This window comes from Pinus tabuliformis, chromosome X (genome assembly GCF_031772625.1).
Source record: "Pinus tabuliformis cultivar Carrire ecotype Pingquan chromosome X, CPIR1, whole genome shotgun sequence".
Classification (NCBI taxonomy): domain Eukaryota; kingdom Viridiplantae; phylum Streptophyta; class Pinopsida; order Pinales; family Pinaceae; genus Pinus; species Pinus tabuliformis.
The window spans coordinates 704,949,764-704,975,587 of record NC_142308.1 but is presented as its reverse complement, the minus strand read 5'-3'; the positions used below and the strand labels follow the sequence as shown (position 1 = coordinate 704,975,587).

At 38.9% G+C, this 25,824-nt stretch overlaps 1 protein-coding gene across 1 annotated transcript in view; it reads right to left on the bottom strand.

The window, feature by feature from the left end:
- The window catches only part of BGAL9 (beta galactosidase 9), a 474,420-nt gene that overhangs the window by 197,808 nt on the left and 250,788 nt on the right, over positions 1-25,824 (bottom strand). The window contains exon 15 of the mRNA XM_089453307.1: positions 22,070-22,180. Within this exon, the coding sequence (XP_089309433.1) occupies positions 22,070-22,180 (111 nt within the window). The remainder of the gene's footprint in view (positions 1-22,069; positions 22,181-25,824) is intronic.

Sequence of the window (25,824 nt, the reverse complement as noted above, 5' to 3'; positions counted from 1 at the left end):
TAAGATTCGTACAGTGGGGGATATTGTTGAATCATCCAAGAGCATAACAAAATTTATTTATAATCATGCATCTGTGCTTAGCTTGATGAGAAGATTCACGAACAACAAAGAGTTGGTGCGGCCTGCCATTACACGATTTGCCACTACTTTCATATCTCTTCAGTCTCTGTTGAATTCTATGTGGGATGTGAAGAGCATGTTTCTCTCAACGGATTGGCGTTCTTTATCTATTAGCCGCAAACCAGAGGGAGAGGGCATATGCAGACTAGTTTCATATGATCAGAGCTTTTGGGCAGGAGTAGAGAAGGTGTGTGCCATTTCAGAACCTTTGGTAAGGGTTCTTCGGTTGGTTGATGGAGACAAGCCCGCAATGGGCTACTTGTATGAGGCCATGGATAGGGCCAAAGAAGCCATTCGCGCTTATTATGCAGATAAGGAAGATGAGGGGTTAGAGAAACAACAGGTCATATGGAGAGTGATTGATCAGCGATGGAACAATACCCTCCATCGCCCCATTCATGCTGCAGGTGTCTACCTCAACCCTGCATTTTCTTACGCTTGTGGTCTCAGATTTGATGCCGAGGTGATGGATGGATTCTTCACTTGTGTCGAGAGGATGGTGTCATCTGAGCAAGAACGTGAACATATTTCTAAAGAAATGGAGGTCTATTGGATGGGAGGTGGCACATTTGGTTTTAACATGGCTATTAAGAATAGGACAACCAAAATGCCAGGTAAGCTTCAGTTTGTTTCAAACTTACAAGTTTAGAATTTCAATGTTTTTTTTATGTTTCTCATTTTTCTTTTAATTTGTAGATGCTTGGTGGACAAGCTATGGTGCCAGAGTACCCCATCTCCAAAAGCTTGCCATTCGAGTGCTCAGCCAAACATGCAGTTCCTCTAGGTGTGACGGCAACTGGAGTGTATTTGACAAAATACACAGCAAAAAGCGCAACAGATAAAAAGATTTCAAATTAAATTTTTTGAATTCATTTGATTAATTTTGATATTTAAATTTTCTAAGTACTAATTTACAATCTATGACCCTAATACAGATTGGAGTCCCAACACCTCAATGACATGGTCTACGTCTACTACAATCTTCGATTGTGGGTGAAACAACTTCAGAAACCTACTGACGTGGAAGCCATCTCATTGGACAATATTGATACCACCTCTTCATGGAGAGTTGAGACTGAGAGGCCGATCATGGACTCAATCCCGGATTGGTTAGATGTGGATCTAGAGGATGTAGCAGTTGCAGGGGAGGGAGAGCCGGAGATAGAGTAGGAGGAGCAACATCAGGGTCAGGAGGCAGTAGCAGCGCAGGATGAGGATGATGAGGAGGAGGGGACACCATCTAGGATGGGCAGCAGCAGCAGCATAGGACAGAGGCCACCTCTTCCATCAGCTTCTAGAGGACGATTGAGTCCATCTGATTTTGTATCCCCAGCGGCAGGGCTTTCTTCCTCTAGAGGAAAAGGCAAAGCCATTCCCTATTCCCGTAAAAGGGGAAGAGGATCTCAGTGACTGATTACTTGATGACTTTTAGATGACTCATGATATACATTTATTATATTTTTTGTTGATATTTTGACTCTTCAGAGTTGAGACTCAGACAGGACTCAAAATTCAGGAGTTGATTCACTATTTTGATATGTGATGTAGCACTAGACTTCATATACATATTATATATTAGCTTTCTTTACATGTTTATGTGGAAATGCATTTATGAGATGTTGTGGATACTTTAGATGTTAAAAAAAAATGAATAATTTTGTGTTTTTTTAATTTTGCCAACTTTTTCAAAAAACTCCCGACTCTGCCGAGTTTTTCAACTTTTGGACCCTTGCCGAATTAATCCTGACTTCGACTTTTTCCACATTGGGTAAAACATTTACTTCCATATCATTAAGTGCTACAAAGGCCATGAACTTCCTCCTCTAGCTGGACGTGTGACTAGGACTCATTGGAAGCATTCCATATCTGTTTTTGCACTCATAAGTTGAACCTGGTGTCACTGTGAGGATTCCTTTATAATGTTGAAGGGTTTTATGTTATAGCACTCATTTATAGCCATTGCTCATCCCACCATGCACTGGTTGCATCGGAATAGGACGTTGATCATATCATTCTATGGAGCATTCACTGTGATAAACTCAGAGATCAAACCTATTCAGAAGGCTGCCCAGCCAAACCATTTATTCCAGGTTCCTCATTTTCCTTGTATGCAGTCATTATCAGTTGAAAGAAATCTGAAATATATTTGCTCTCAATAGTAGTTTATATGCTTGCTGGTTTTCATATGAATGTTATATCGTTGATTTGGGATACTTTTATGAGTTTTCAACTTGACATCAGATGTTTATTTAAAAACAAAAACCAAAAATGCACTTACAGCAGTCTGCTTTCAACTTGTTTAACGAAACTACTCACTGGAAAACACTCAAAAACTCAGTAAAATCAGTAATCACTTTGGAGGAATCTTGACCAGACCTTTCAATGCACCCTACAGGAATATGCTGAACAATTACCGAAGAAACTCACAATGAATAAACCACATTCAGAACTCAGAGAAGGGGAAAAACAGTAACAATTTCCAACAGGATATTGTATTGGCAGTATGTTGGAAAAACAGAGGCATGATTCTAAGATGGACCTTGAAAGGTCCCTGGAAACCCTCAAGGGGATCCTCAAGGAGCTTGATCAACAAAAATTCAAACCCTTTAGCCGCAGTATCTCTTCAGATCAGCCAAAAGAAAGATAGAATTAGAATACCAGACATTTCTCCAGAGAAGTCCATAATATGCTGATGCAGAAGCAGCAGAGGGACTTACAGAAGGAAAAAGAAGTGGGAAAATGGCTTTATGCACTTGGCTCAGACCTGCAGACTGTAAGATCAGAAGATGTCCTCACATTGGAAAAGCTGGAATCCTATCTTTCCAAAGTGGGTCAATCTGATTGGAGTTTAAATTGGGCTCTGAAGCCAGTTATGCTTGCTTTGGTACAAGTCAGATTCATGGAGCATCCGGGTGAAAGAATCAAGCTTATATCGCCTCCTGCTTTATCAAGATTTTGAGGATAGTGGCGCCCTTTCCTCCCTACAATAATGAAATCATGAAGAAGGTCTTTCAGTTGATTGTGGAGTGCTATCAGGGATTGCATGACACCCAGAGCCCTGCATGTGAAAATTTCAAATCTGAAATCCTATTGCAGGTACTGGTATTAATTCTTCTAACTTAAAATTTAATTATTCAGTTTATTGCTACAGCAACATCAAATTAAACACACTGCAACCTTCACAAATAAAATTCTGTGGAAAAATAAATAGCGTTAGAAACTGAGAAAATCTAGCACACATACAAATAAAAATGACAGCTATTTTTGAACAATTGTCTCCGGAAAAACCCAACTTGAGAAAACCAGTGCAGCAATAAGGGTTTTTATTATTATGCAGCAATGAAATCTGAGTACAATCTATGGATGCCCAATTGGCAATCCAAACAGCAAGAAAATCTGGCCAAAATTATTTAAGGGAATTACCTTCTTCCACAAGCAACCCTGACACAACTTTCCTTCAGAAAACTCGTCCTCCTAGACCCTCTACATCATCTTTTGTGCAAACCCTATGACATCTAGCCTTTGAACAACCTCTGATGAAGTAGTTATGTATGTCTCTGCTGAGGAAATCGCTGCTCCGACACTCTACAAACCTCTGCCCGAGCTCTGGAACTGAAAACGATTTTTCCTCCAACTAAATCAAGTTGCTCTTCTGAAGCAACTGCATATTCCTCTGCGCTGCCTCACTAGGAATAACTCGGCCTCCTTGTTGCTCTTCTAAAGCAACTGCATCTTCCTTTGCGCTGCCTCACTAGGAATAACTTGGCCTCCTTCTTGCTGCCTCTCCGGATCTAGAAAATGTCCTCCGGACCACTATCTCTGCCCCTCATTGTCTCTACTTCCTCATTGAAGCTCGAACTCTCCGGCAACTGACTTCTGCTACTCTGGAAAATCGAATTCTTCAAGTGTCTCTAATGTATGTTCTGCAAGTGCCCATCAATCCCTTCTTATATCTTCCTATTAGGACTCCAACAACCAATATTAAATCTTAACCAATGGCTTAGATCATTTCTGGATTGATCCGTTTGAGTTTCTAGACTATTCTCACTTTGACTTAATTAATTCTGATCAATTAACCATTTTTCCTAAGTTTAGACTTAGGAAACATTAAAAAATAGGTTAATAATTTAATTAAGTCATCTCTAGGTGAAATTTCCAGAAACAATTTCTAGGTTTTGGAGATCTCATGTATTTTAGCCTCTCCACCAAACAGAAACTAGCACTCCCTCTTACTGAGGACTGTGTTCTCTCTAGTGCTGCATATCCTGCCACAATACTCTATCTCTATATCACCTCCTGTCACGTTGTTAATGTCTGGCTGTTGTTTCCCACCAACTACTGCGCAACTCTAATGTTGCATCTGTGATGCTGCTGACACTGCCACACTACTGTAAACTTTGCATCTGCACTGTAACTCCCTCTCATTTGTTGTTGTTGCAACTACAACTAGTACAATTGATAAGCACTTGAAATATTGAATCAACTGTGTTCAGTATGATGTCTCTCTCTCCCGAGTCTCTGACTACTACTAGCATCTGCACTGTCACTGAAGAATCTGAGATGCTATCGATTTTGCACTAAGCCACCTGCTCTGCTGTCAACACTGCACTGCGCTCATCAACCTCTGACTGCTACTAGTTTGCAACTATCACTCTGGCACTGACTACATCAACTGCCACTGATCCATCCTACTACTGAATATTGTGTGCACCCATAGCCAGGTAAAAATCCATGAGGAGGACACCTCAAGGATCCTACTCAATCTGGCACACTCAAGTCTCATATTCCTCCACCTAGATCTATCGCCCCACTACTTCCTTCGAGCCTAGTCCCTGATTGGGACCCTTCTTCACTTTGCAACTCACACTAGATAACTCATACTTCCTCCAAAAACTATTTCCAGCAACTACAAGTCGATTTGTTGCCTAGATTTACATTCTGGCTAAGTCACACGACCTCCTCTAGCAATCTTGTACAGCCAACTCTACAAAGCTGCAAAATCTACGAAACTTAAAAACTGGAATCTCCTCTTGTTTTCTTGCTCGTGTGTTTTTTCTAAAACTCACACTCCCTCTTGGAATGCACAAAACTGCTCTATCTACATCACTCTACCTTCAGTTTTTTTCTGGAACCACTCTCTCAGCCGTCCCGAATGTCCTTCTTCAGAAAACAGGTACTTGAACTGTAACCCCGATAACTTGAACTGGCTAGTTTGGCAAACTTGTACAACCTTCTGCAACTAGAAAATTATGGATTTCCTCCACAAATTGTAACTAGAAACCCTTTAGGAAAATCTAGAAATTCCTCCCTTTGAATATGGTCGAAAATTTCCCTCTTTCCCTCTGCTTGGTTGTTGGTTCTGCTATTTGCACTCCCTTTTGGAGTGAGGAAATCTACTCACAGCTACTGCCAATCTGCAGTCCGGAAAATTGGATTTCTAAAATTGAAACCCCCTAAGAAAAAATTTAGCTCTATTGTCTGTGCTCTTTCTCTTTCCACCCGACGCAAATTTTGCAACTGCAAACTGCTGCAAAACCCTCTGCATCCAACCAAGGAATTGGCTAAGCGAAAGTCTAATCTGTTTCACCGAACTTCTTTCTAACGTTTCTACTGCTTGCTGGAACTGCCTCCAGGCATTGCGAATTTTCCTACCACTTGAGAGGAAAAAATCAAACCCTCTGCTCAGCAGTTCAAACTACTAAGCCAACCTCTACGCATATCTGGAAATCATGCTGCCAAATTCCCTCTAAATCTGGTCGATTTTTGCTTCTCACTTCTAAGCTTCCTTCCTAATCATCTACGCTCTAATACCATGTGAAAATTTCAAATCTAAAATCCTATTGCAGCAACTAGTATTAATTCTTCTAACTAATAAATTAATTATTCAATTTATTGCTACGGCAACAGTGAAATAAGCATTGTACAACCTTCACAAATAAAATTCTGTGGAAAAATAAATAGTGTTGGAAACTGAGAAAATTTAGCACACAACAAAAATGACAGTTATTTTTGGACAATTATCCCTGGAAAAACCCAACTTGCGAAAACCCGTGCAGCAGTGAGGGTTTTTATTATTATGCAGCAATGAAATCTGAGTACAATCTACGGATGCCCAATTGGCAATCCAAACAGCAAAAAAATATGGCCAAAATTATATAAGGGATTAGCTTCTTCCACAAGCAAACTCAGCACAACTTTCCTTCAGAAAACTCATCCTCCTAGACCCTTTGCATCAGCTTTTGCATTGTGTTTGCGCAAACCCTATGACATCTAGCCTATGAACAACCTATGATGAAGTCATTTGGCATGTTTCTGCTGAGGAAATCGCTTCTCCGACACTCTGGAACCTCTGCTCGGCCTCTGGAACTGAAAACGATTTTTCCTCTAGCTAAATTGAGTTGATCTTCTGAAGCAACTGCGCAGTCCTATGCATTGCCTCACTAGGAATAACTCGGCCTCCTTGTTGCTGCCTCTCCGGATCTAGAAAACTTCCTCCAAATCACTGTCTCTGCTTCCTCACTGAAGCTCGAACTCTCCGGCAATTGACCACTGCTACTCTGGAAAATCGAATTCTCCAAATGTCTCTGGTGTATGTTCTCCAAGTGCCCATCGATCCCTTCTTATATCTTCCTATTGGGACTCCAACAACCAAGATTAAATCTTAATCAATGGCTTAGATCATTTATGGATCGATCTATGTGAGTTTCTAAACTATTCTCACCTTGACTTAATTAATTCTGATTAATTAACCAATTTTCCTAAGTTTAGACTTAGAAAACATTAAAAAATAGGTTAATAATCTAATTAAGTCATCTCTAAGTGGAATTTCCAAAAATGATTTATGGGTTTTGGAGATCTCATGTATTCAAGCCTCTCCACCAAATTTCGTGGCTAGAACGCATCCGACGCTACAAAAATTAACATATTCTACTGTAAGAGGTTTGAGATCTTAGATGTTATGGTCAAAAGCAAATCATAAGTAGTCATGCTTGATCTAAAGCGGGATGATCTGATCCTTCAGATGTGCCAATTCTTCTTCAACAACATCAGAGAGCATCACCTTGAGGAGGTAAAAGCTGACATGTGAGATATCTTATCTTCAATACTATTTGAAGGTGACATCATTCGCAAACAGCTACAAACCAAATTATTAGCCATTTGGAGGACACAAGTTGTCTCACCAGTTGCCTATGAGCTAGCCAAAAGAGTGGTTGAGAAAAACAGAAGATTTTTCATAAAGCAACTAACCCAAGACAAGTTGCAGAGGATTTGTGGTGACCAACCATGCAGCAATTATGAGCTAAGGAGAAAAGGTCTTTGCTTCATCTGCAAGCAACCTTGGAGACCTGACCACTCATGTTTGGGTCACACTGAGGAGATGACAAGGGTAGATTAGGAGGAGATTCCTTCTAACCTTCAGGATGAGGATTCTTCTTTTATAGTTGAGTCCATGGGTTCTTACGAGGACACCTCTGAGGAGCATGAGCAGTCATGGGGAGTTGTTGACAGCAGCTCAAAGATGCAGCGATGTTTGGTAGAGGAGATTGATGAGCAGCAGCCTATCCCCATTTAGCATGACCAACACATAGTAGAGCACAATGTGCATGAAGGGCCATCTTTGGAGAGTCAGCTAGTGGCTCATGTTGAGCCCATGATGGAGGAGGATGAGCAAACATCCTTGGGGCCAACCATTGATGACGAGAAGACAAACAACCACTAGGGTCGTAGTATTTGCAGACACTTGTTGTCAAGAGGTGATGGAGTTTGACCGGATAGTTTTGCAAGAGGTCGGTATACTGGAGGAGTGAGGAGTTCCTTATTGGACGAGGGAGGTGATGGTGCATCCATCTTTGGGCATACCCATTGATGAGGTACAGATAGATGCAATGGTAGCGAACAAAACTGTAGTATTTCTAGGAAACAACCCTCTCCAAGAATACATAGACAGGGCTTGCAACGTAAGTTGTCCACTTTGGACTATTACAAAGAGAGAGGCAAGATTTCTTAGACAGATTTGGTTGGTTGTCCAGGCAGAGTCACATGATTTGAGCATAGTGCAACATAGGGAACTTATCCCATATAAAGGTCCCTACGTCACGTGATTTGAGCATAATGCAACATGGGGAACTTATCCCATATACAGGTGCCTATGCATCTGATCTTTCCCACAGGTTGGATTGGTAAGAGATCATGAGTTGGTATCCTGTTGATGGTGCAATATTCTTAGTCAGGAGCGTAGTACAACAGGGACACTTAGACATGAGGGGTATTGCATGTTGCAGTTGGAAATGGGTTGCAAGTCGACAACCCTTCAACATTCCGTCCCAACATCAACAAAGTGGGATTGGCATTGGTTTGTGTTACGGATTGGATTGGAGAGAAGTGATGAGTTGGTATTTGATTAATGGAGCATTAGACAAAGCACAATTGGATCCATGGGATAGGGGTGTTGATGATTGGCCATTATGGCATTGGAATAAAGGAGGATCTCTTGATGGTAGGACGAGACAAAGTTTAGTCTGGGATCCAAGCACTAAGGGATCTGTTCATAGTTGGGTAGCACGAAGCCATGGTATCACCCAATGGTTAGTATAGGATCCATGTACCGGTTCTCGGTTGCACGAGACTACCAGATTGACTGACATATGGATTGTTCGACGGCAAGCAATCTTGGGCAAAGAGGATTTGTCAAGTTCCTTTTCCTGGTTTCCCTTATGGTGTTGTCAAGATGGACTTCCAGGGTTGGTGGCAGCTATGTCACAAGAGTAGGTTTACTCCATCAGCAGACCCAGGGGCTTATGGAGGGGCTTTATGGGGTTTTGAGGAGTTTTTATGGAGCCTGATGGCATTTGCTTGGCACATTAAATCATCCATGAAACCTGCCTTTTGTTCCATCGCATTCTGACAACTTTTGGAAATCAGGTTATTATTGAGCTTAACTTATTTAATTACACTTAAGGTGGCGTTCCGGGAGGAATACTTGACGGAATACCTTAGTGTAATAGCTCATTGGAACCAGAACGAAAAAATTTACATCATGAGATGGTGGGAAATTACTTTTAGTGGCCTAAGGAGGGATGGTGGCCGATTTACCATTTTTCCCAAATTAAAAAGGTATTTTAAGTAAATAAAAAGAGGGAAAAGGTACTATGTGATTAAAATAATAATAAAATAAAGGCTTCTAGAGGAGTCAATGAGATCGATAAAAGAGGATGAGGAGACCATTTGAGGACATCTTGGATTGTTGATATTTTATCATGTCCCTTCTCAAACACATTTGTAACAGGGTGTTGCTACACAATTTTGCACAATTTTGGCTAAGGAAGAGAACCTATCATTTTCGACATAGGGACTTAGGAGCTATGTTGCGGGTGAGCGCCCCCCCCCCTCGAACCCGCTCCTGAACCGCGCTCCAGGCGGGAGCGCGCTCCCAAAATCGCTCCCGGACGGGAGCGATTTTCAGGAGCGCGCTCCCTTAAAAAAATTTGCGCTCCCTGGTCTGTCAGGGAGCGACTTAGGGAGCGATCGCTCCCGAGCTCCTAGAGCGATTTTTAATGCCCTGGAGCAATCGGGGAGCGATCGCTCCCTGATCGCTCCCGGGCATTAAAAATCGCTCCGGGAGCGATTTCAGCCGGGGCGGGAGCGGGTCGGCGGAAAAAAAATCCGCCGGACCCGAAATTTCAAAAAAATTTAGAAATTTTTTTTTATTTTATAAGCCCAATGGGCCAAAAAAATTTCATTTCAACTTCATTGAGCAAGAGATTGAGAGCTGGAGCAAGAGCAAAGGAGCAAGGAGCAAGAGCTGAGGAGCAAGGAGCTAGAGCTGAGGAGCGAGGAGCAAGTGCCAAGGAGCGAGGAGCAAGCCTGCAGAGGTAAGTAACTTAATCATTTAGTTAGTTTACTGTTTAGCTGGTTAGGTAGTTAATTTGGTTAGTTTAATTTAGCTGTTTGAGTTTAAAGATCATGTATTTAAATTAAATTAATAAATTAAATGAATTAATCCCAATAAACTAAATTAATTTGCAGATTCAAGACTCAAACCCTACAAACATCAAACACCATGGACCTGGGGATATTTATTGGCATTTTCCTCTTCCTGGTCCCTTTTATGGTTATTATGGTGGTGGAGAGTAGGAAACGGAGGGGGCCTGAAACTGAAGAGGTGGATGAAGAAGCCGGAGGAAGTCAAATGGGTGAAAACCCCAGTGAGGAGGAGGTGGAAGAGGGTGAACATGACCCTCAAAGAACTAAACAAGACCAAACTCCACTGTGGAAATATGTTCAAAGGGCTGAAATAGGGAGAGGGGGTGGAACCACTAAATTTCATTGCCCCCATTGCAACACTGATTACACAGGTTCATACACCCGTGCTAGAAGACACCTCTGCGGGAAAAGGCCATGGGATGGAGAGAAACAAATAGGAATCAAAACTTGTGCAGCAGTGTCAACAGCAGATAGAGCCAAATACATAAAGGAAGAGGAGGAAGCCCAATACAGAACAAAAAGATCAAGGGGTTTCTTTGAACCAAGCTCACAAAGAACTCCTTCAGCATCCTCCCAAGGCAGTGGATATGGACATGGAGGCACAGGGTCATCATCTTTACGCCGTAGAACCATATCAGATTTCCTTGATGAGGGGTGTAGGAATGATGTGGATTCAAAAGTTTACAAGTTTCTCTATGCATGTGGGATACCATTCAATGTTCTACGCTCACCTTATTGGCACGAAATGGTTTCTGCCATAAATGATGCCCCTAAAGGATACAAGAGCCCTGGGTATGACAAGGCAAGAACCGTTGGCCTTGATCATGAAAAAGCAAAAATATCACATTCTTTGAATAAAATGACAAGTTCTTGGACTGACTATGGGGTGTCCATTGTATCTGATGGATGGACAAATGTAAAAGGCAAGCCATTGATAAGTGTTCTTGCTGTGTCTGTTAGTGGTCCCATCTTTCTAGCTGCACATGATTACTCAGACAAGTTCAAGACCGCTATCAACATTGCAGAAGCATTACTTGAAACAATTGAGCGTATTGGCCCATACAATGTCATCCAAGTCATCACTGATAATGCTGCTAATTGTAAGGCAGCGGGAGCAATTATTGAGGATAAATACCCCAACATATTTTGGTCTGGATGTTTGGTTCACACATTGAACCTTTTGTTGCATGATATTGTCAAAAACAAAAATGCACAATACAAATGTATTGGTGATTTGTACAAGAAAGGCAAACAAATGATAAAATTTATTACAAATCATAGCAATACCCATGGCCTTTCCCGCAATCACTCGAGATTGGAGTTGCTGAAGATTGCGAAGACAAGATTCGGTAGCTATTACCTCACCTTCAGGCGCCTTGTGAAGGTAAGAGAGGCATTAGCTAGCATGGTATCAAGTCCACATTGGCAGGTATTAAAGGAAAGGGCTACAAATGCAGCTGACATGGGAGGTTATGAAATGGTGGAGGAGGCCGCTCTTGATGGGCAGTTTTGGACAAGTGTGAGGCAGGTATTGGATTTCACCAAGCCAATTTATCACATGATTCGGTTTGCAGATACAGACAAACCAGTGATTGGCGAGGTGCATGAGCAAATGGATACCATGTTGGGGCAAATAAAAGATATTGTTCATAATAGAGATCCCAACTTGTACAAACTAATTCATGATTGTGTGTGTGAACGGTGGAATAAGCTTAATGTTCCACTACATTGCTTGGCGTATATCCTTACACCAAAATACTACTCTTCATCTTGGTTGGGCAAACCTGCAGCAGGGGGTGGGGTTAGGACCAAACCCCACTTAGATCAAGAGGTAACTAGAGGATATTTGGAAGCATTAGAAAAATTGATACCTGACAGGGAGGAATGTGCAGGCTTGCAGCTGTGCGCCTTGAAATAGGCAAATACCTCAGTGGCAGTGGTTTGTATGGTAACTTCCATGCAATGGACGACAGAGATAAATTTGATACTCTCACATGGTGGGAAACATATGGCGGCCACGGAATTTTGCCAAAATTGGCAAAAAAAGTTCTTTCACAGGTTGTAAATTCTTCTTCTGCAGAGAGGTGTTGGAGCACCTACAGTTATATACATAATGTGAAAAGAAACAGACTCAACGAAAACCGAGCAGAAAGCTTGGTTTATGTCTACAACTTGAGGTTGTTGAGCCATTACTGTGATTGGGCTAATGAAGATCCCACATATAAAATTTGGGACAATCACCCTGAGGACGACAATTTGGAGGATGGCATTGTATATATTGAAGAACTAGAAGAGGAGCTTGTAAGGGATGAAAATGAAGCAGCTACAGCAGCCATGCCACCTCCACCTCCACCATCCAGTAGCAGTGCTCGGGGCCCGAGTCTTGTTCCATTGCTGTCGCCACCTCCATCGGCATCGACACCCTCGCGTGGAGGCTCTAGTTCTGGTCGTCGGTCTGTGCGGGAGACTCCTAGAAGACCACCACGACCTACTTATACTCCTGGAGACTCTCGTGGCAAGGGCCACTTGTAGATTTACAGTTTACTTGTCTTTTTTAGTTTCTATTAGACTTTAGTTTTCATAACTGTTGAGTTTTGAGTCCTTGACTCTTGACTCTTGACTCTTTCATATCATTATGACATTATGATATTTTTTGTAAACATTATATCACTGTGACAATGAAAATTTGAAGTTTGAAGTTGGGCCTTGGCAATTATAACTCATTGGTAATGATTGTGAATTATGAATATGATGCTTTGTGAAAGACTAAAGTTGTTTCATTTCATCTCATTATTCATGTTTCATTTTATAAATTTTTAACATTTCATATCATGTTAACAGTTAGAAGTTAGGACTTAGAAATATCTTCGATATTACTTCTCGTAATGGTTAAACTTGGCTTACAAGTACAACTTTGGTGATCAATGATGATAAATGTTATTGAATTTTCAATTCTGAAAGCTTGAAGTTGAAACTTTAATATTGAATTTGATGAATCATGATTTATAAGACTCAATATGTTGCAGTTGTAATATGTATTTTACTAACTTGTGGACATGGTTGATGACGATTATAATTTCTAGATGATTGATGTGATATGGTTCAATGATCAATTTATGTTTTTTTATGTTTTTTATGTCTATTTCATCATTCTACGTGTTTTTGTTGACATATATGTATCAAAAATTAAAAAATATAAAAAATATATATATTTTTAAAAAATCGCTCCCAGATTTGCTCCCAAACCGGGAGCTTCTGAAAATGGTCGCTCCCACTCCCGCTCCCGCTCCCAAGTAACATTGCTTAGGAGGCAATTCGACTTAATTTGGTTGCTAGTGGAATGTGGGGGCCACCCACATGGGGATTTGAATTGGCCCATTTGAATAGCTTGGAGGGAAAGTCGAATAGGTGGATGGAGGGACCCAGATGAGGCAAAGGAGGCCCAAGGAATTATAAGGAGGGAGCAGCTCTCATTTTGGGATCCATTCTTACATCTTGCAAACGAAACTACTTGACGGTTCGCTCTCCTATTTAGCTGAGTCAGCCGACTGTTTAGCCATGAATTTCTCAAGTGGGAGATTCAACCTCCACTTCAAGGGACCATCCATGCCTGCCCTAGAGAAACAGTTCCACGATTTTTTAGGAGTTTCGGGTTGTGAGACAGCACCATCATTCAGCGTAGAACAAGGAGTGTGTATTTCTGGGCAGTTAGAGAATACACAGGAGTTAGAGCCATTAGTGATCAGGTGTTTGCCGAGAGAGTTAGCGGGTTGAGAGAGAAACAATAAACCAACAATCTTGCTGAGTTTTACAGCCAGTAGAGACAGTATTCCAACAACTCGAATTGTTGGACTAGGGGACAATGTAGAGGCCATTCCAGCAGTTTTAGTGGAGCTTGGGAGCAGGAGCTATAGGCTGGAAGCCCATCTGGGGAATCAGGGATTTGATAGCAGGGGTCAGCCCAACACTTTGTGACCATTTCCGGGAGGATTAACAGGCAATTTCCAGTAGGCCGAGTTTTGTAGTGGTAGCTAAAGTTGGGCTCCAAGGGGGTCGAATTTCAAAAGTCTAAACCAGCCAAAATCCTTCATGGGTTTTTCTGGGTTTAGGCCAAGGAGTCCGAGGTTAAAAGTACATAATTTTTTGGGCAGTAGAAGTGCACCTTCCAGCCATTCGAACTTCAGCAGAAAGGTAGTTTTCTGGGCTAGCGCAGTGCAGATTGGTGCAACAGTTGGGCAGCCTTCAACTCAACCATTTTCCCACCTGGGTTTGCTCATGCTTGTCCATTGAGACAAGCCTGGGTGCACCATCTTGTTATCCATTGTATTTTGCCTTTAGAAAATTAATAAAATGTTGAGCAGTTCCATATTTGCAGTTTTTATGTGGATGCTTAATGTGTATTTCGCCTTTATAAATTGTTGCACAAATTATTTGCTTGTTATCACTTGTATTCTTATTTAGGATCATTACATATTTTCTGTTGATGAGGTTTGGAGAACCTAGTTTCCAACTTTATAGCCCCAGAACAGAAACCCTCCAATTTACTTGTAATATTCCTATGAAATTTTTACAGTAAATTACTAAATAACAAAGCATGCACAAACACATAAACCCATAAAACAGTAAGCACACAATTAGACCAAGAAATTGCACCAAAAGCTATGTTGCTGAGCCATTTTATTGATAAACAAGGGTGTACAATATGGTGAGGGAAAGAGTGCACCTAGGCTTGCTCAAGGCAAGCTAGCAAAGCCCCAAATGAAAGATAAGTCACCCCTCTCCAATCTGCTACTGCGCTGCTCTAGCTCTGCACTGAAAATGGCCTAAAATACGTTGTTGGCTAAGTAGGACTATTGCTAGGGCCCTCTCTATTGCTCAGAAAATTCTAGGAAATTAATCTTGACCGCTCCACCAAATACCCAGAATAACCCACGAAGGATTTGGCCAATGGTTGACCTCAGAAATTCAACCTTATTTTCCCTCAATGGCTCAACTTTGGGTGATTCGATCCACCTGTAAATCCAGCTGCAAATGGCCTCCAAAATAGTTGCAATCCTCACTAAATTACCTCCCCAGCCTTCTCCCCAAGTTTCAACCTCAACCAACGTTCATTCCTCAACCTCCCGGAGTGCCTCCAACATGAACTGCACAATCCCTTCACTACTATAGCTGAATCGCTCACTGAAATTGGACTCCCTGTTGCTGGTACGAACTGAAAAGGGTAGGACTCCCTCCTTGGGCTGGCACTCGAAGTCCACCGAAGCAAGGGTTGAGATCTCCGCTCAGAGACACTCGTGTGCTAAACAGCGCTTGTAGACTTGGCTTCAGCTCAAGCGTGCTATTGTCAAGAGACATTTTGCAAATGATGAATGAATAACAAATTGAGTATCTCTTACTACTTTTGTCAAGGAGCCTCCAAAATGCCCATGTACATCCAGCTCGAATTCCCCACACCAATTCCACTCCAATGGGAGCATATTCCTCGTGTGGATCGTAATTCCCATGAGGTGGTCCCCACGCTCCACTGAGGCCGCAATATTTCCTCCAACTCTAATATTTGGGTGTGCACTAAGCCAAAAATCATGTGGGACCTCTCAACCCACATTTCCCAGTGCAACCGTGCATTATAGCAAAAATGGCCAAAATTGATATTTCACTTAGCAAAATGCTAAGTGGGAATATCACATTGCTATTGGGTGTTGGACAAAAACCTGGAACTCTTGAGGAGATTTCACCTAGAAATCTCAAGGTGCTTCAATGGAGTTTTGGAGAGAGCAGGTTTGCAGTAGCAAGTTTGCAACAGTCTTCTCACTAGGCCATCTACATCATTACCAGGGGTCATACATCATTTTGGTCAGAGATTTGCTTCTGGGTTTTGCTCCACTTGCTTGGCAAGCCCAAGTCCCACTATTTCTTCATGTTGATGTACTCCTTCTGGTGGATTAATAAATGGCTCAGTGATTTTATTGGCACCTATTTGTGTATCACATTGTTGGTTGTGTGTCTATTTGCAATCATTTTGTTGTTCAAGTTCATTTCTGGTATCTACTGTTAAATATTCCATTAAGGATATTACATCTTTTCATGATCTTAGTCACTTGAGAGCTAGCCACCGTATACTTAGTTAGAAACCCTCCATGCACTTTACCTGATTTATTCCTACCTACTTGTTCCGTTACTTAACAAGTTATTTACAATGTAAATACTGAAAATAAACACTAGTGCATGCTCAACATATTACAAATCAACTGCTGAAGGAAACAAAAACAATCACACCAAATGACACCGTTATTTTTGGAGTCTGGACCAATGTCCCCGGAAAAACCCAATGTGGGAAAACCGGTGCAACTATCTGAGGGTTTTCTTATTAAGCAATTTCAGAGTCCAATCTGGGTGCCAAATCCGGCTTACCCAATAGAGAATTTCCTTGGCAATAGTACCTCTCAGTCTGAGACAAATGTCCCAGCTGAAACCCCAGATAAACCTTCTGGTAGCTCCTCAGTTCCAATCTGCCCCAGAAACCCTAGCGTCTACCTTTCTGGATTGCGTCAGCCTCTCTTTGCCCAGCGCTGGCCCTGCGTCACCCTAAATGGGCATGCGTCAACCTCAAGAGGCCCTGCGTCAGCCTTCTGGCCCTTTGCGTCAGCAACGTTGGCCTCTCTGAAGCACTGTGCAATTCTCAGCTGCCTTTGTGTGGCCCTGTGTGAGCCCTGGCTGCTATTACGTCACTCTCTCTGGCTCCTACGCTGCTCTTGCGACACTATCTCTACCTCTCTATCTCTTTGTACTCAATGCCCCTCAGCTACAACTCCAATCACTGATTCTATCTCTCTTAGCAAACCCTGTTCTAGAGAATAGAATGACTGATCATCTGGTGTGCTCTCCAAGTGACCCTCAAGCCTCCTCTTGTATTTTTCTTGTTGACATATCAACAGCCGAGATTAAGTCACTAATCGACGGCTAAGATTAGATCTGGCTTGATCCATGTCTTTTGGACCATTCTAACACAGTTTTATATTAATTCACATTAATATTTTAATTTATCTAAATTAAGTCACTAATCGACGACTAAGATTAGATCTGGCTTGATCCATGTCTTTTGGACCATTCTAACACAGTTTTATATTAAATCACATTAATATTTTAATTTCCCTAAGTTTAGACTTGTCCCATTAAAAATATTAATTATTTTAATATCTCCTAAACTATTTAGAATCTGCCCAAACACTTTCTGGGTATTGGAGATCTCATGTGCCCTAACCTCTCCACCAAATTTCGTGGCTAGAGCACATGATGCCACCCCAAATCAACACCTAATACAAATCCCAAAAGTATGATCCTTCCTACTCTGTCCATTTTGGGAATCCTTGCAAGTCATTGGGCCATTAAGGATATATCAACACCATATGAGCAAAAGTTGAACTTGGTATGGAGACTGTGTCGCATATACTTGCTTCAAAATTGTGCGAGCTACAGAATTAAGGCAGTGAAATGTGATTCACTGTGACTCATTTTGTTGTTCAAGTTCATTTCTCGTATCTACTATTAAATTTTCCATTAAGGATATTACATCTTTTCATGATCATAGTCACTTGAGAGCTAGCCACCATATACTATCCATATGCACCTAATACAAATCCCAAAAGTACGATCCTTCCTATTATGTCCATTTTGGGAATCCTTGCAAGTCATTGGGCCATTCAGTATATATCAACACCATATGAGCAAAAGTTGAACTTGGTATGGAAACTGTGTCACATATACTTGCTTCAAAATTGTGCAAGCTACAAAATTAAGGTAGTGATATGTGATTCATTGTGAAATGACCCTTAGCAACCAAGCTATAGTCGAATCGCAAACATTTGTTGCAGATCGAGCATTTAATGGTAACGTTAAAGCCGATGAATGTGAGTCATTGCAATGCTACCTTAGGCTACAAGTATGCATAGATAGGTTGGCTTTATTTGTGACTACTACACAATCATTATAAAATTGCATTGTCACTATGTTATTGAGATCATCAAATCACAGTTACACACCATGAGCTATGTACAACACATTATTTTGGTGTCATAGTGATACATTGACATAATCAATTTCACTGTAGTGCAATCTTGCGTACACCTACGAGTTATTAAGAACAAACCATCATAGTTATATCTTCAAGCGAGCCATAACTGAGTGCATACGCTAAAACGAAATGCAAGCCATAATAGTTCATAAACTTAAAAATATATACATATAATGATGCATCGAGTCACTTGTTTTGAGAATCTGAGCCATTGAAGTTATTTATATGCTCATAATCATGAATGATATCGCAATTCAGAACCATTGATGCTATCTTCGGATCGATGTCATATGATCTTTCTCAGGTGCAAGAGATTTGTTTATTTTCATTATGAGATTGTAATTGCCCTTGCCTTTTGTAATGTATCTCATGGTGCAATTTTAAGGGTACTGATTCTTTGTTGCGAATAACATGAAAGATTCAACTGTATAGCTGAGTGATGCCTCAACTAATTTTCGAGCCATAGATAAACCATGCCTAGAACTTTCAAAGGACATCAATTTGGTCAGGATCCATTATAAAAATAAGAGCCACAAAAAATGCGAACTTTTATAGGTAGGATTTCTACAAAGTCTTCAACAGAATGTCATCTAAGTGATCTCCAAACCTCCTTCTATAGATTGTCCATGCTCTCATACCATGTTGAGAAATCAGGAGGCTTTCATCTTAATATTAGATTTCTCTTTCATAGTAACTAATTGTGAAGTAGTTGGCTTCTTATAAATATTTATTCTGTTTTACTTCATCAAACAATTACTATAGCATAAACATGAAGATCATAGAAACAAAAGAACACAGAATATAGGCTTTCAGCCAAGGCAAAACCCCTCTCCTAGGAGAAAACCAAGTGAAAATCTCTTTTTATAAATCAGATCAAAGTGAGACATCCAAGACTCATGACCACAGAAGAACTTCCACCTCTAGATGGCAAGTCAAACCTTCTATTCTGCTCCACAAATTCATCATCAAAATATCAACAACAAGAGAAGTATCAAGGCAGAATTTCCACATATTCCATCACAAGAAGAAACTCTTCTTTCATTTCAGACTTCACTCTTCCATTTCATCTTTTTTCTGTGAAATTTCAGACCAAAAACATCTCGAGTGTGTGTCCAAATGACCTCATATCATCTTCTATTTATACTGTTCAGAGGGGTATGAACAGACATGTCCATTGGGGCAGGGCCAACTTGTCATGGAGGTCGACTTGGCATCTAGAGGGGTTTTTGACCCAAAAATTACATAATAAAAATTCTTTATCCTTTTTCCTTTCAAGAGGTCAAAACAAGACTTTGACTCTTTGACTCAAAAAAACCTAGAAGCATGAAGAACATGCTTATCTAATAAATAATTATTATTATTATTATTATTTTTGAGCATGAAACTCATGCTTCAAAATAGTTTTTCTTTTTCTTCTTTTTTGCTTTTTACATAAAATACATAGAGGTACAATTATGAAGACCAGAACTAGTTACATCTTTCAACATAATGAACACCTAGCAATATCATCTTAGATAATGGCATTCATCCATGTAGAAAAAGTGAAAATCTCTCCTAAGTTGGACTTTGAAGGATAGAAAAAAATTGAGTGCAATGAAGAGAGAGAAGGGCATTAATCCGTAAAAACATGTAAATCAACGCAAATTGATTACTAAGAGACCTTGCTCAACACAGACAAATACTAATAAAGAACAATGCAATAAACAAAAGATAGAAGTCCAAGTTACTTTGGAGGTAAGGTTACTCTTTACCACAAAAGTATAAAAGTCTAACCCATAAGAAATGAATTTCAATAATCAGAGAAGAGGAAGATTTCATTATCAAACTTTTGAAAAGGTTATTTCTACTTTATTAAAAACTAACATGATTATTAAAAGAAAGGATATTATATATTGAAGGAAAAGATATTATCATTGCTATTAATGGTGTGAACAACAATTTCATAATCAAAAACCTAAATTAAAACCAAAGATTACATGAAAAAAAATCTACAAATGGCAATTAACAATTATGCTTTAAAATCCATATCTAAAGTTATATCTATACAAAATAATGTTAATATGGAAACATTGGACACCATTTCCTTGAACATGAGGAAGAAATGTAAAAAAACAATAGCATTGCATGACCTTACAATGAAATCATCCACAAAAGTTATCTCATCAGAAGATATATAGACAATACACTCGATATCCTAATTTCAAATAGTTGGAAATTGAAATTGAAGGAAGAAGAGAAGGAAAACTTGCAAAATTGTGACAAAGTTTCGTTAGGAAAAGACAAAGAAATTTCTTGTCTAAAAAGCCAAAATGATACCTTGCTCACATATTTTGAAACAATATTTTTGAAAAGAAATATGCAAATCCTCCACAAAGAAATGTCTACAAACTCAATTGAATGTTAAAAGTCAAATTGTTCCTATTAACAAAAATTTATTGAAAAACAAATCAGCAAAAGTGTCTAATGAAAATATTAATACAAAACTTAAAGATAATCATGAATATCACAAATTTATGATTATAAATAAATAAGATTTTCAATAAAAACTTATCGCCATACTAATCATGAAAGTTGTCACTCAAAATTAGTTAACGTATGAACATTCTTCAAAACAACAATAGAAAACTTCCATTCAAGAATCCTATTAATAGATAATTCCAACAGAAATTGACCTAGGATGGATGAATGCTTCTATAATGCCCCAATATCACTTGGAGCTTCAACATCTTTTTGCCTCGTTTCCTCGATTGCTTTGAAAAAGAATCTTTTCTAGACAGGATAGCATGTAATGTACCTTATTACATAATAATATTTATGGAAGGTCATGTCCTTTACCATACTTGTATCTTTTATATCAATCCTCCAGAGTCCAGACTTCATCTCTTTTACAATTCACATTTATTAATTATTATTTATATCGTTTTGGACTATATGGGCTTGTTCCTTTTCTTATGAATGCCTGTGGCATCCCATCATTGCCCGAGGTATGACACATTCATAATAGAATAAAACATTGTCAATGGAACGGCAATTTCTTCATATCTATTTGAATGCAGCATTGCATTACTTCAAGTAGAAGTTTCTCCTCAAAATCTTTGGCCTCCATTTGTAAAATGACCTTGAATTTGTAGTGCTACCTTGTCTGCTTATCAAATAATACCAAGAATCCATGCACTGAAAATCTGCCCTTGGGACTTGAATGTTATCATAACTTTCTCGAACTCATCTTCACATGATACATAGAAAGATCATATGATCTATTTGAAAACATTTACAAAGATTGTGTATTCCTATTTTATAGGAAAGGATAGATTTTCTGAAAGAATGCATATCAAGTTCTCAAAAATAAAATTATTCCACTCAAAGCATCTAAATTTTAACAGCATAGCTGTAAATTATTTAGTATTTCTTTCAATTTTAAATTTTGGAATCTTTAATTCTATTCTACCACCAACTCCAGATCAAAGTCAGATCTTCCTTCAAAGGTGATGGCCCTTGCTGAGGCTTTGCCTATTTGTTGCCAGCCAGTGATGGAAATTTGACAAGTTGAATGCTGTCTGTATTTTAGTTTATGTGTGGCTTTTTCTCCTGGAATTCCATTCATCATTGCTCTCGAGAGAGTCACATCCTTCAGTTACTTGTCTCACCCGATTTGCACGTCTATGGGATGAACTTGAATTATTGCACAATTGGACAAAATGGTTTCATTTCCAAATAAAATTATTCTAGGCCTAGATACGAAATCAAAACATACAGTCTTCCCTAAATATTTGCATTTCAAATGGTGAGAATCCAATTTCTTGTCCGTCAAAGACAGAGATGCATCTTTTATTACAATGTATTAATAATTTTATAATTGCCCAAAGAATCAAGGATGTGGCAGAATTTCCATACCTGATATCCCCAACATGCCATTGTTAGGTTTCTATCTCCTGATACAAGGCCTTGTAATGTCACAGAACCTCTCAAGCCTCCACCATCTTTTTCAAGGAAAGCCCCATAGTTCTAGTGATTTACACCCAAATAAAAAAGAGAAATGTCCATATTAGTATTGATTATGTCAAGACAAATAAAATAAGGAAAAATCCTCAGTTTGCTCAGATGGCTTTTTAACAATAGAGGAAGAACCAATTTCACTGGCATGATCAAATAAAGAAGCCAAACTTTTCGAATTAGAATATAAATTTAAAGTCGCAGAATTACCAAAATGTAAGAGAATAATTACAAAGCACACCAAAAATTCACTTAAATTAAAAAGGAAATCAGTGGCTAATGGGATCGATCAATTATAGTGTGAGGTAAATATTTGAAAAGAACGCAAATCTACATCATGATTGAACAAAAATAAGGTGACCTATAGATAACCCATAAAATAATGATGAATAGAATATATGAAGTTGAACTCATGCAATTGAAATAAATAGAAGAAAAATCTTAGACTGGTTATGCTCTTTAATATAGTAGATTTATAAGTTTACATTTAGATTTAACAAAAAAACACTATATAATAGGCATCCTCCATGTTTAAGTGAATTCTATCGAGGAGAGGCTTTAGCATGTTTTTCCTTTAATAATCTATGGAAAGTATCATATGGGAATCTTTTCAATCTGACCCAAAATATTTTGACGGGATCTCAATTTGAGATTAAGCATTTTACACATTTGATAGTCTATTACCCATTTACAACCTAAAAATCTCATGGCACATTTGAAAAAAAAAACATATATTGATGTGGAAAAAAACAGGAAAAACCTTGTGAAACATGTGAAAATATTCTTCAAAGATTAAATTAGTATTTTTCTTATAAAAGTAATACAGAATGAGTGAAGGTGAAGAGAAGCGTAATAATGAAAGTAGCTGCTAGATACGGTTAATCTTTGATAATTAATAAGTAGTTAGAAATAATATATTATAATAAAAGGAAAGAAACAGTCAAAGTCAACTGTCCCCATTTTGTATTTGCTTATATGAATAAGGCAATTGAATGTAGAGGACAGTTTTTGTTATTGGAAGGATAATATTACTGTTTCAGCTTCTAATTCTGTTTCATTCTGTACCAAAAAAGGAAGCCTTGTATTTAAGAATAATGTGATTAAAAAAAAATGATCATAAAGACTTTATACTTGTTCACTTCTTCATGCCCATCCCTCTTCTCTCTTGGAAAAGGCTTAAGCATGCACTCACAATAAGATATCATGTTCCTTAACTCTCTCCTTCAGACAAGGTGCTCCTAGTTATGGCCTTGACAATCTAACCTACAATTACCAGCCTACCAAAGGTGCTCTGAAAATGTATACCACACATAAGGAGTTGTACAAAATTGACAACATAATCTAGCCTACAATCATAAGCCTACCAAAGGTGCTCCAAAAATGTATACCACACATTAGGAATTGTACATGATTAATAACATAACTTAGATTAAAGTTACCTTCAACCAATTGCTTGGAGCTAGCTTGCTCACAAGTTCTTCCATTTCAAAATTTCCCAAGTTCAAAATGGATAAATAATTTTTTTCTATACGTTTTAGCTTAACTTTTCTCTACAATAAAATAATCTTTTCCTAATAAAATATTAATATTTATAAATAACTATGTATGAGGGTGAATTAAGCTAGGAGCCTATAGATAAATGCTTGGAAACAATGTTCTAGATTATTATAATGCGACATGTCATCTTAATCCATCTTTATCTTCAAGCAAAGGCATACTCTAAGTGCCATTCACCCTCGTCATGTCCAAGAAACTCTCCAAAGATCACTGTTACCCACCACTAGTGGGCAACCCGTATAGGAGAAATTTTTCTTCTAAATTTGTCTTCAGCCAGCAGCTGACAGCCAACAACCACTTGATAGCTCGATGTGCTACTATTCTCCACCACCTGAGCCAGCCATTGTATGCCCTTGCTCAACTGTCATGATCGTATGTTTGAAGGTGGGTCTTCCAACCCTTAAGGTATGATTTTTCATTATGTAATTGCGTGCTAATACTTGTTTTTCCTTGGCACATTTAGGCATGGATTAGTGGGGGGATTCAGTGGAAAGAATGGGCTTTGACTGTACTCTTGTTCCCTTACCTCAACCTGGGGTTAACCTTGTATCCTAGTCTCGTGGGATCTCCTTTATTGGCTACTAGCTTTAGGGATGGCACTACATGCGAAACCCTAATTTTGGTTGTGTGGTCCCGCTTCCCAACACCATACATCTCACTCACCTCCACTCATTACAAGCCCTTTCACATTTTCCCCATCCAAGTCCACATTTGTCCATTGGGTTCTATTGACCACACTTTGTCAACAATCTGAGAAGTAGAGTACAAGGTAGTGGATAAAATTTTTCAAATATCAAACTCATCAACCAGTGTAAATTTATCATTGTAAACCCAATTTATACAAAGATTATTGTAAATGATGCTAGTGTGACCATAAAGCTATGTAACAACACCTAGGTAAGCTTATGATTTTTTCAAAGAGTTTCATCCTAGGGAGATTTTTAACCTCCCCGAATTATGCATGTTTGTAAACACGCATAATCAACAAAGTTTTTCTCCTAGATATACCTCGAAGTTAGGGTGGAATTCATTAACAAGGTCTTAGGTGAGTCATAATGTTTATTGAGCCTATGTAAAAGTGTGTTTAGGAATAATTTTAGTACATGGTTACTCAAAGTTAGACACCATGGCTAAATTATTTTATTATAAACACACTTAGTTTTATACTAGATCATATTGTGTCACAGAACTGGATAGCGTTTTGAGGGTCTATATCTAAATGTGTATTTCCCCTTCTAAGGGTTGAATTAATTTGTAATATCTTGATGTAAAAAATATTTTAATGCATGATTACTCATAGTAAGACACCATGGCTAAATTATTTGATGGTGGAAACATCATGAATCCCCTCTAGAGTTAATTAATTGATTTTTTCAGGCAAAAATGAATAAAAATCCTAAGGTAGAAAAATTAATTAATTTTGAGTCAAATAATAATTTGAGAGAAAATAAATTCTCTCCAAGTGGAAAATAATAAAAAAATCGTGGGTCGTCATGTCCCACTAGCACAACCGGTTGAGGATGGGCTTCATTAGCAAGGTGACCCAAGATCAAACCTCACAGAGGTTGTCGAACTTGTGCTAGGGGGAGGAGACATGCTAAAATCCAGTCAACTTAGCGTTGGTGTGGCCCAAGTCGAGTGCGATCCCCGGGTGACTTTGATGGCTTAGATGCCCCTAGGTTGCGATTTCTCAAGCCATAGGTCAAGTCCAGATAAACTTAGACAACTTGAAAAACAAAAAATAAAAAATTTGTGGGTCAAAAAAGAATCAATTTTTGGAGGTCCTAAACCAAGGGAAAAATGGATTGTTTAGAGAAAATTTGACCCCTTGGACATTGGTGGTTAAGTCAAAGTCAATTTTTTGAGGAAAATAATCAAAAATATTAATTTTTGGATTAATAAAAAACGATTCTCAAGAGAAATTCGAATTTTTCCTCAAAAATAAAAAATCGACTGTGGAGATTAAAAGAAGATCAAGTTATTTTCAATGGATGAGATTATTTTGACAAGGATCAAGCCATCTCACTGTTATTTTCCACTTGGAGGGGTTTTCTCTATATAAGGAAGCTATCAAGCTCCTATTTTTCATCTGATCTTTG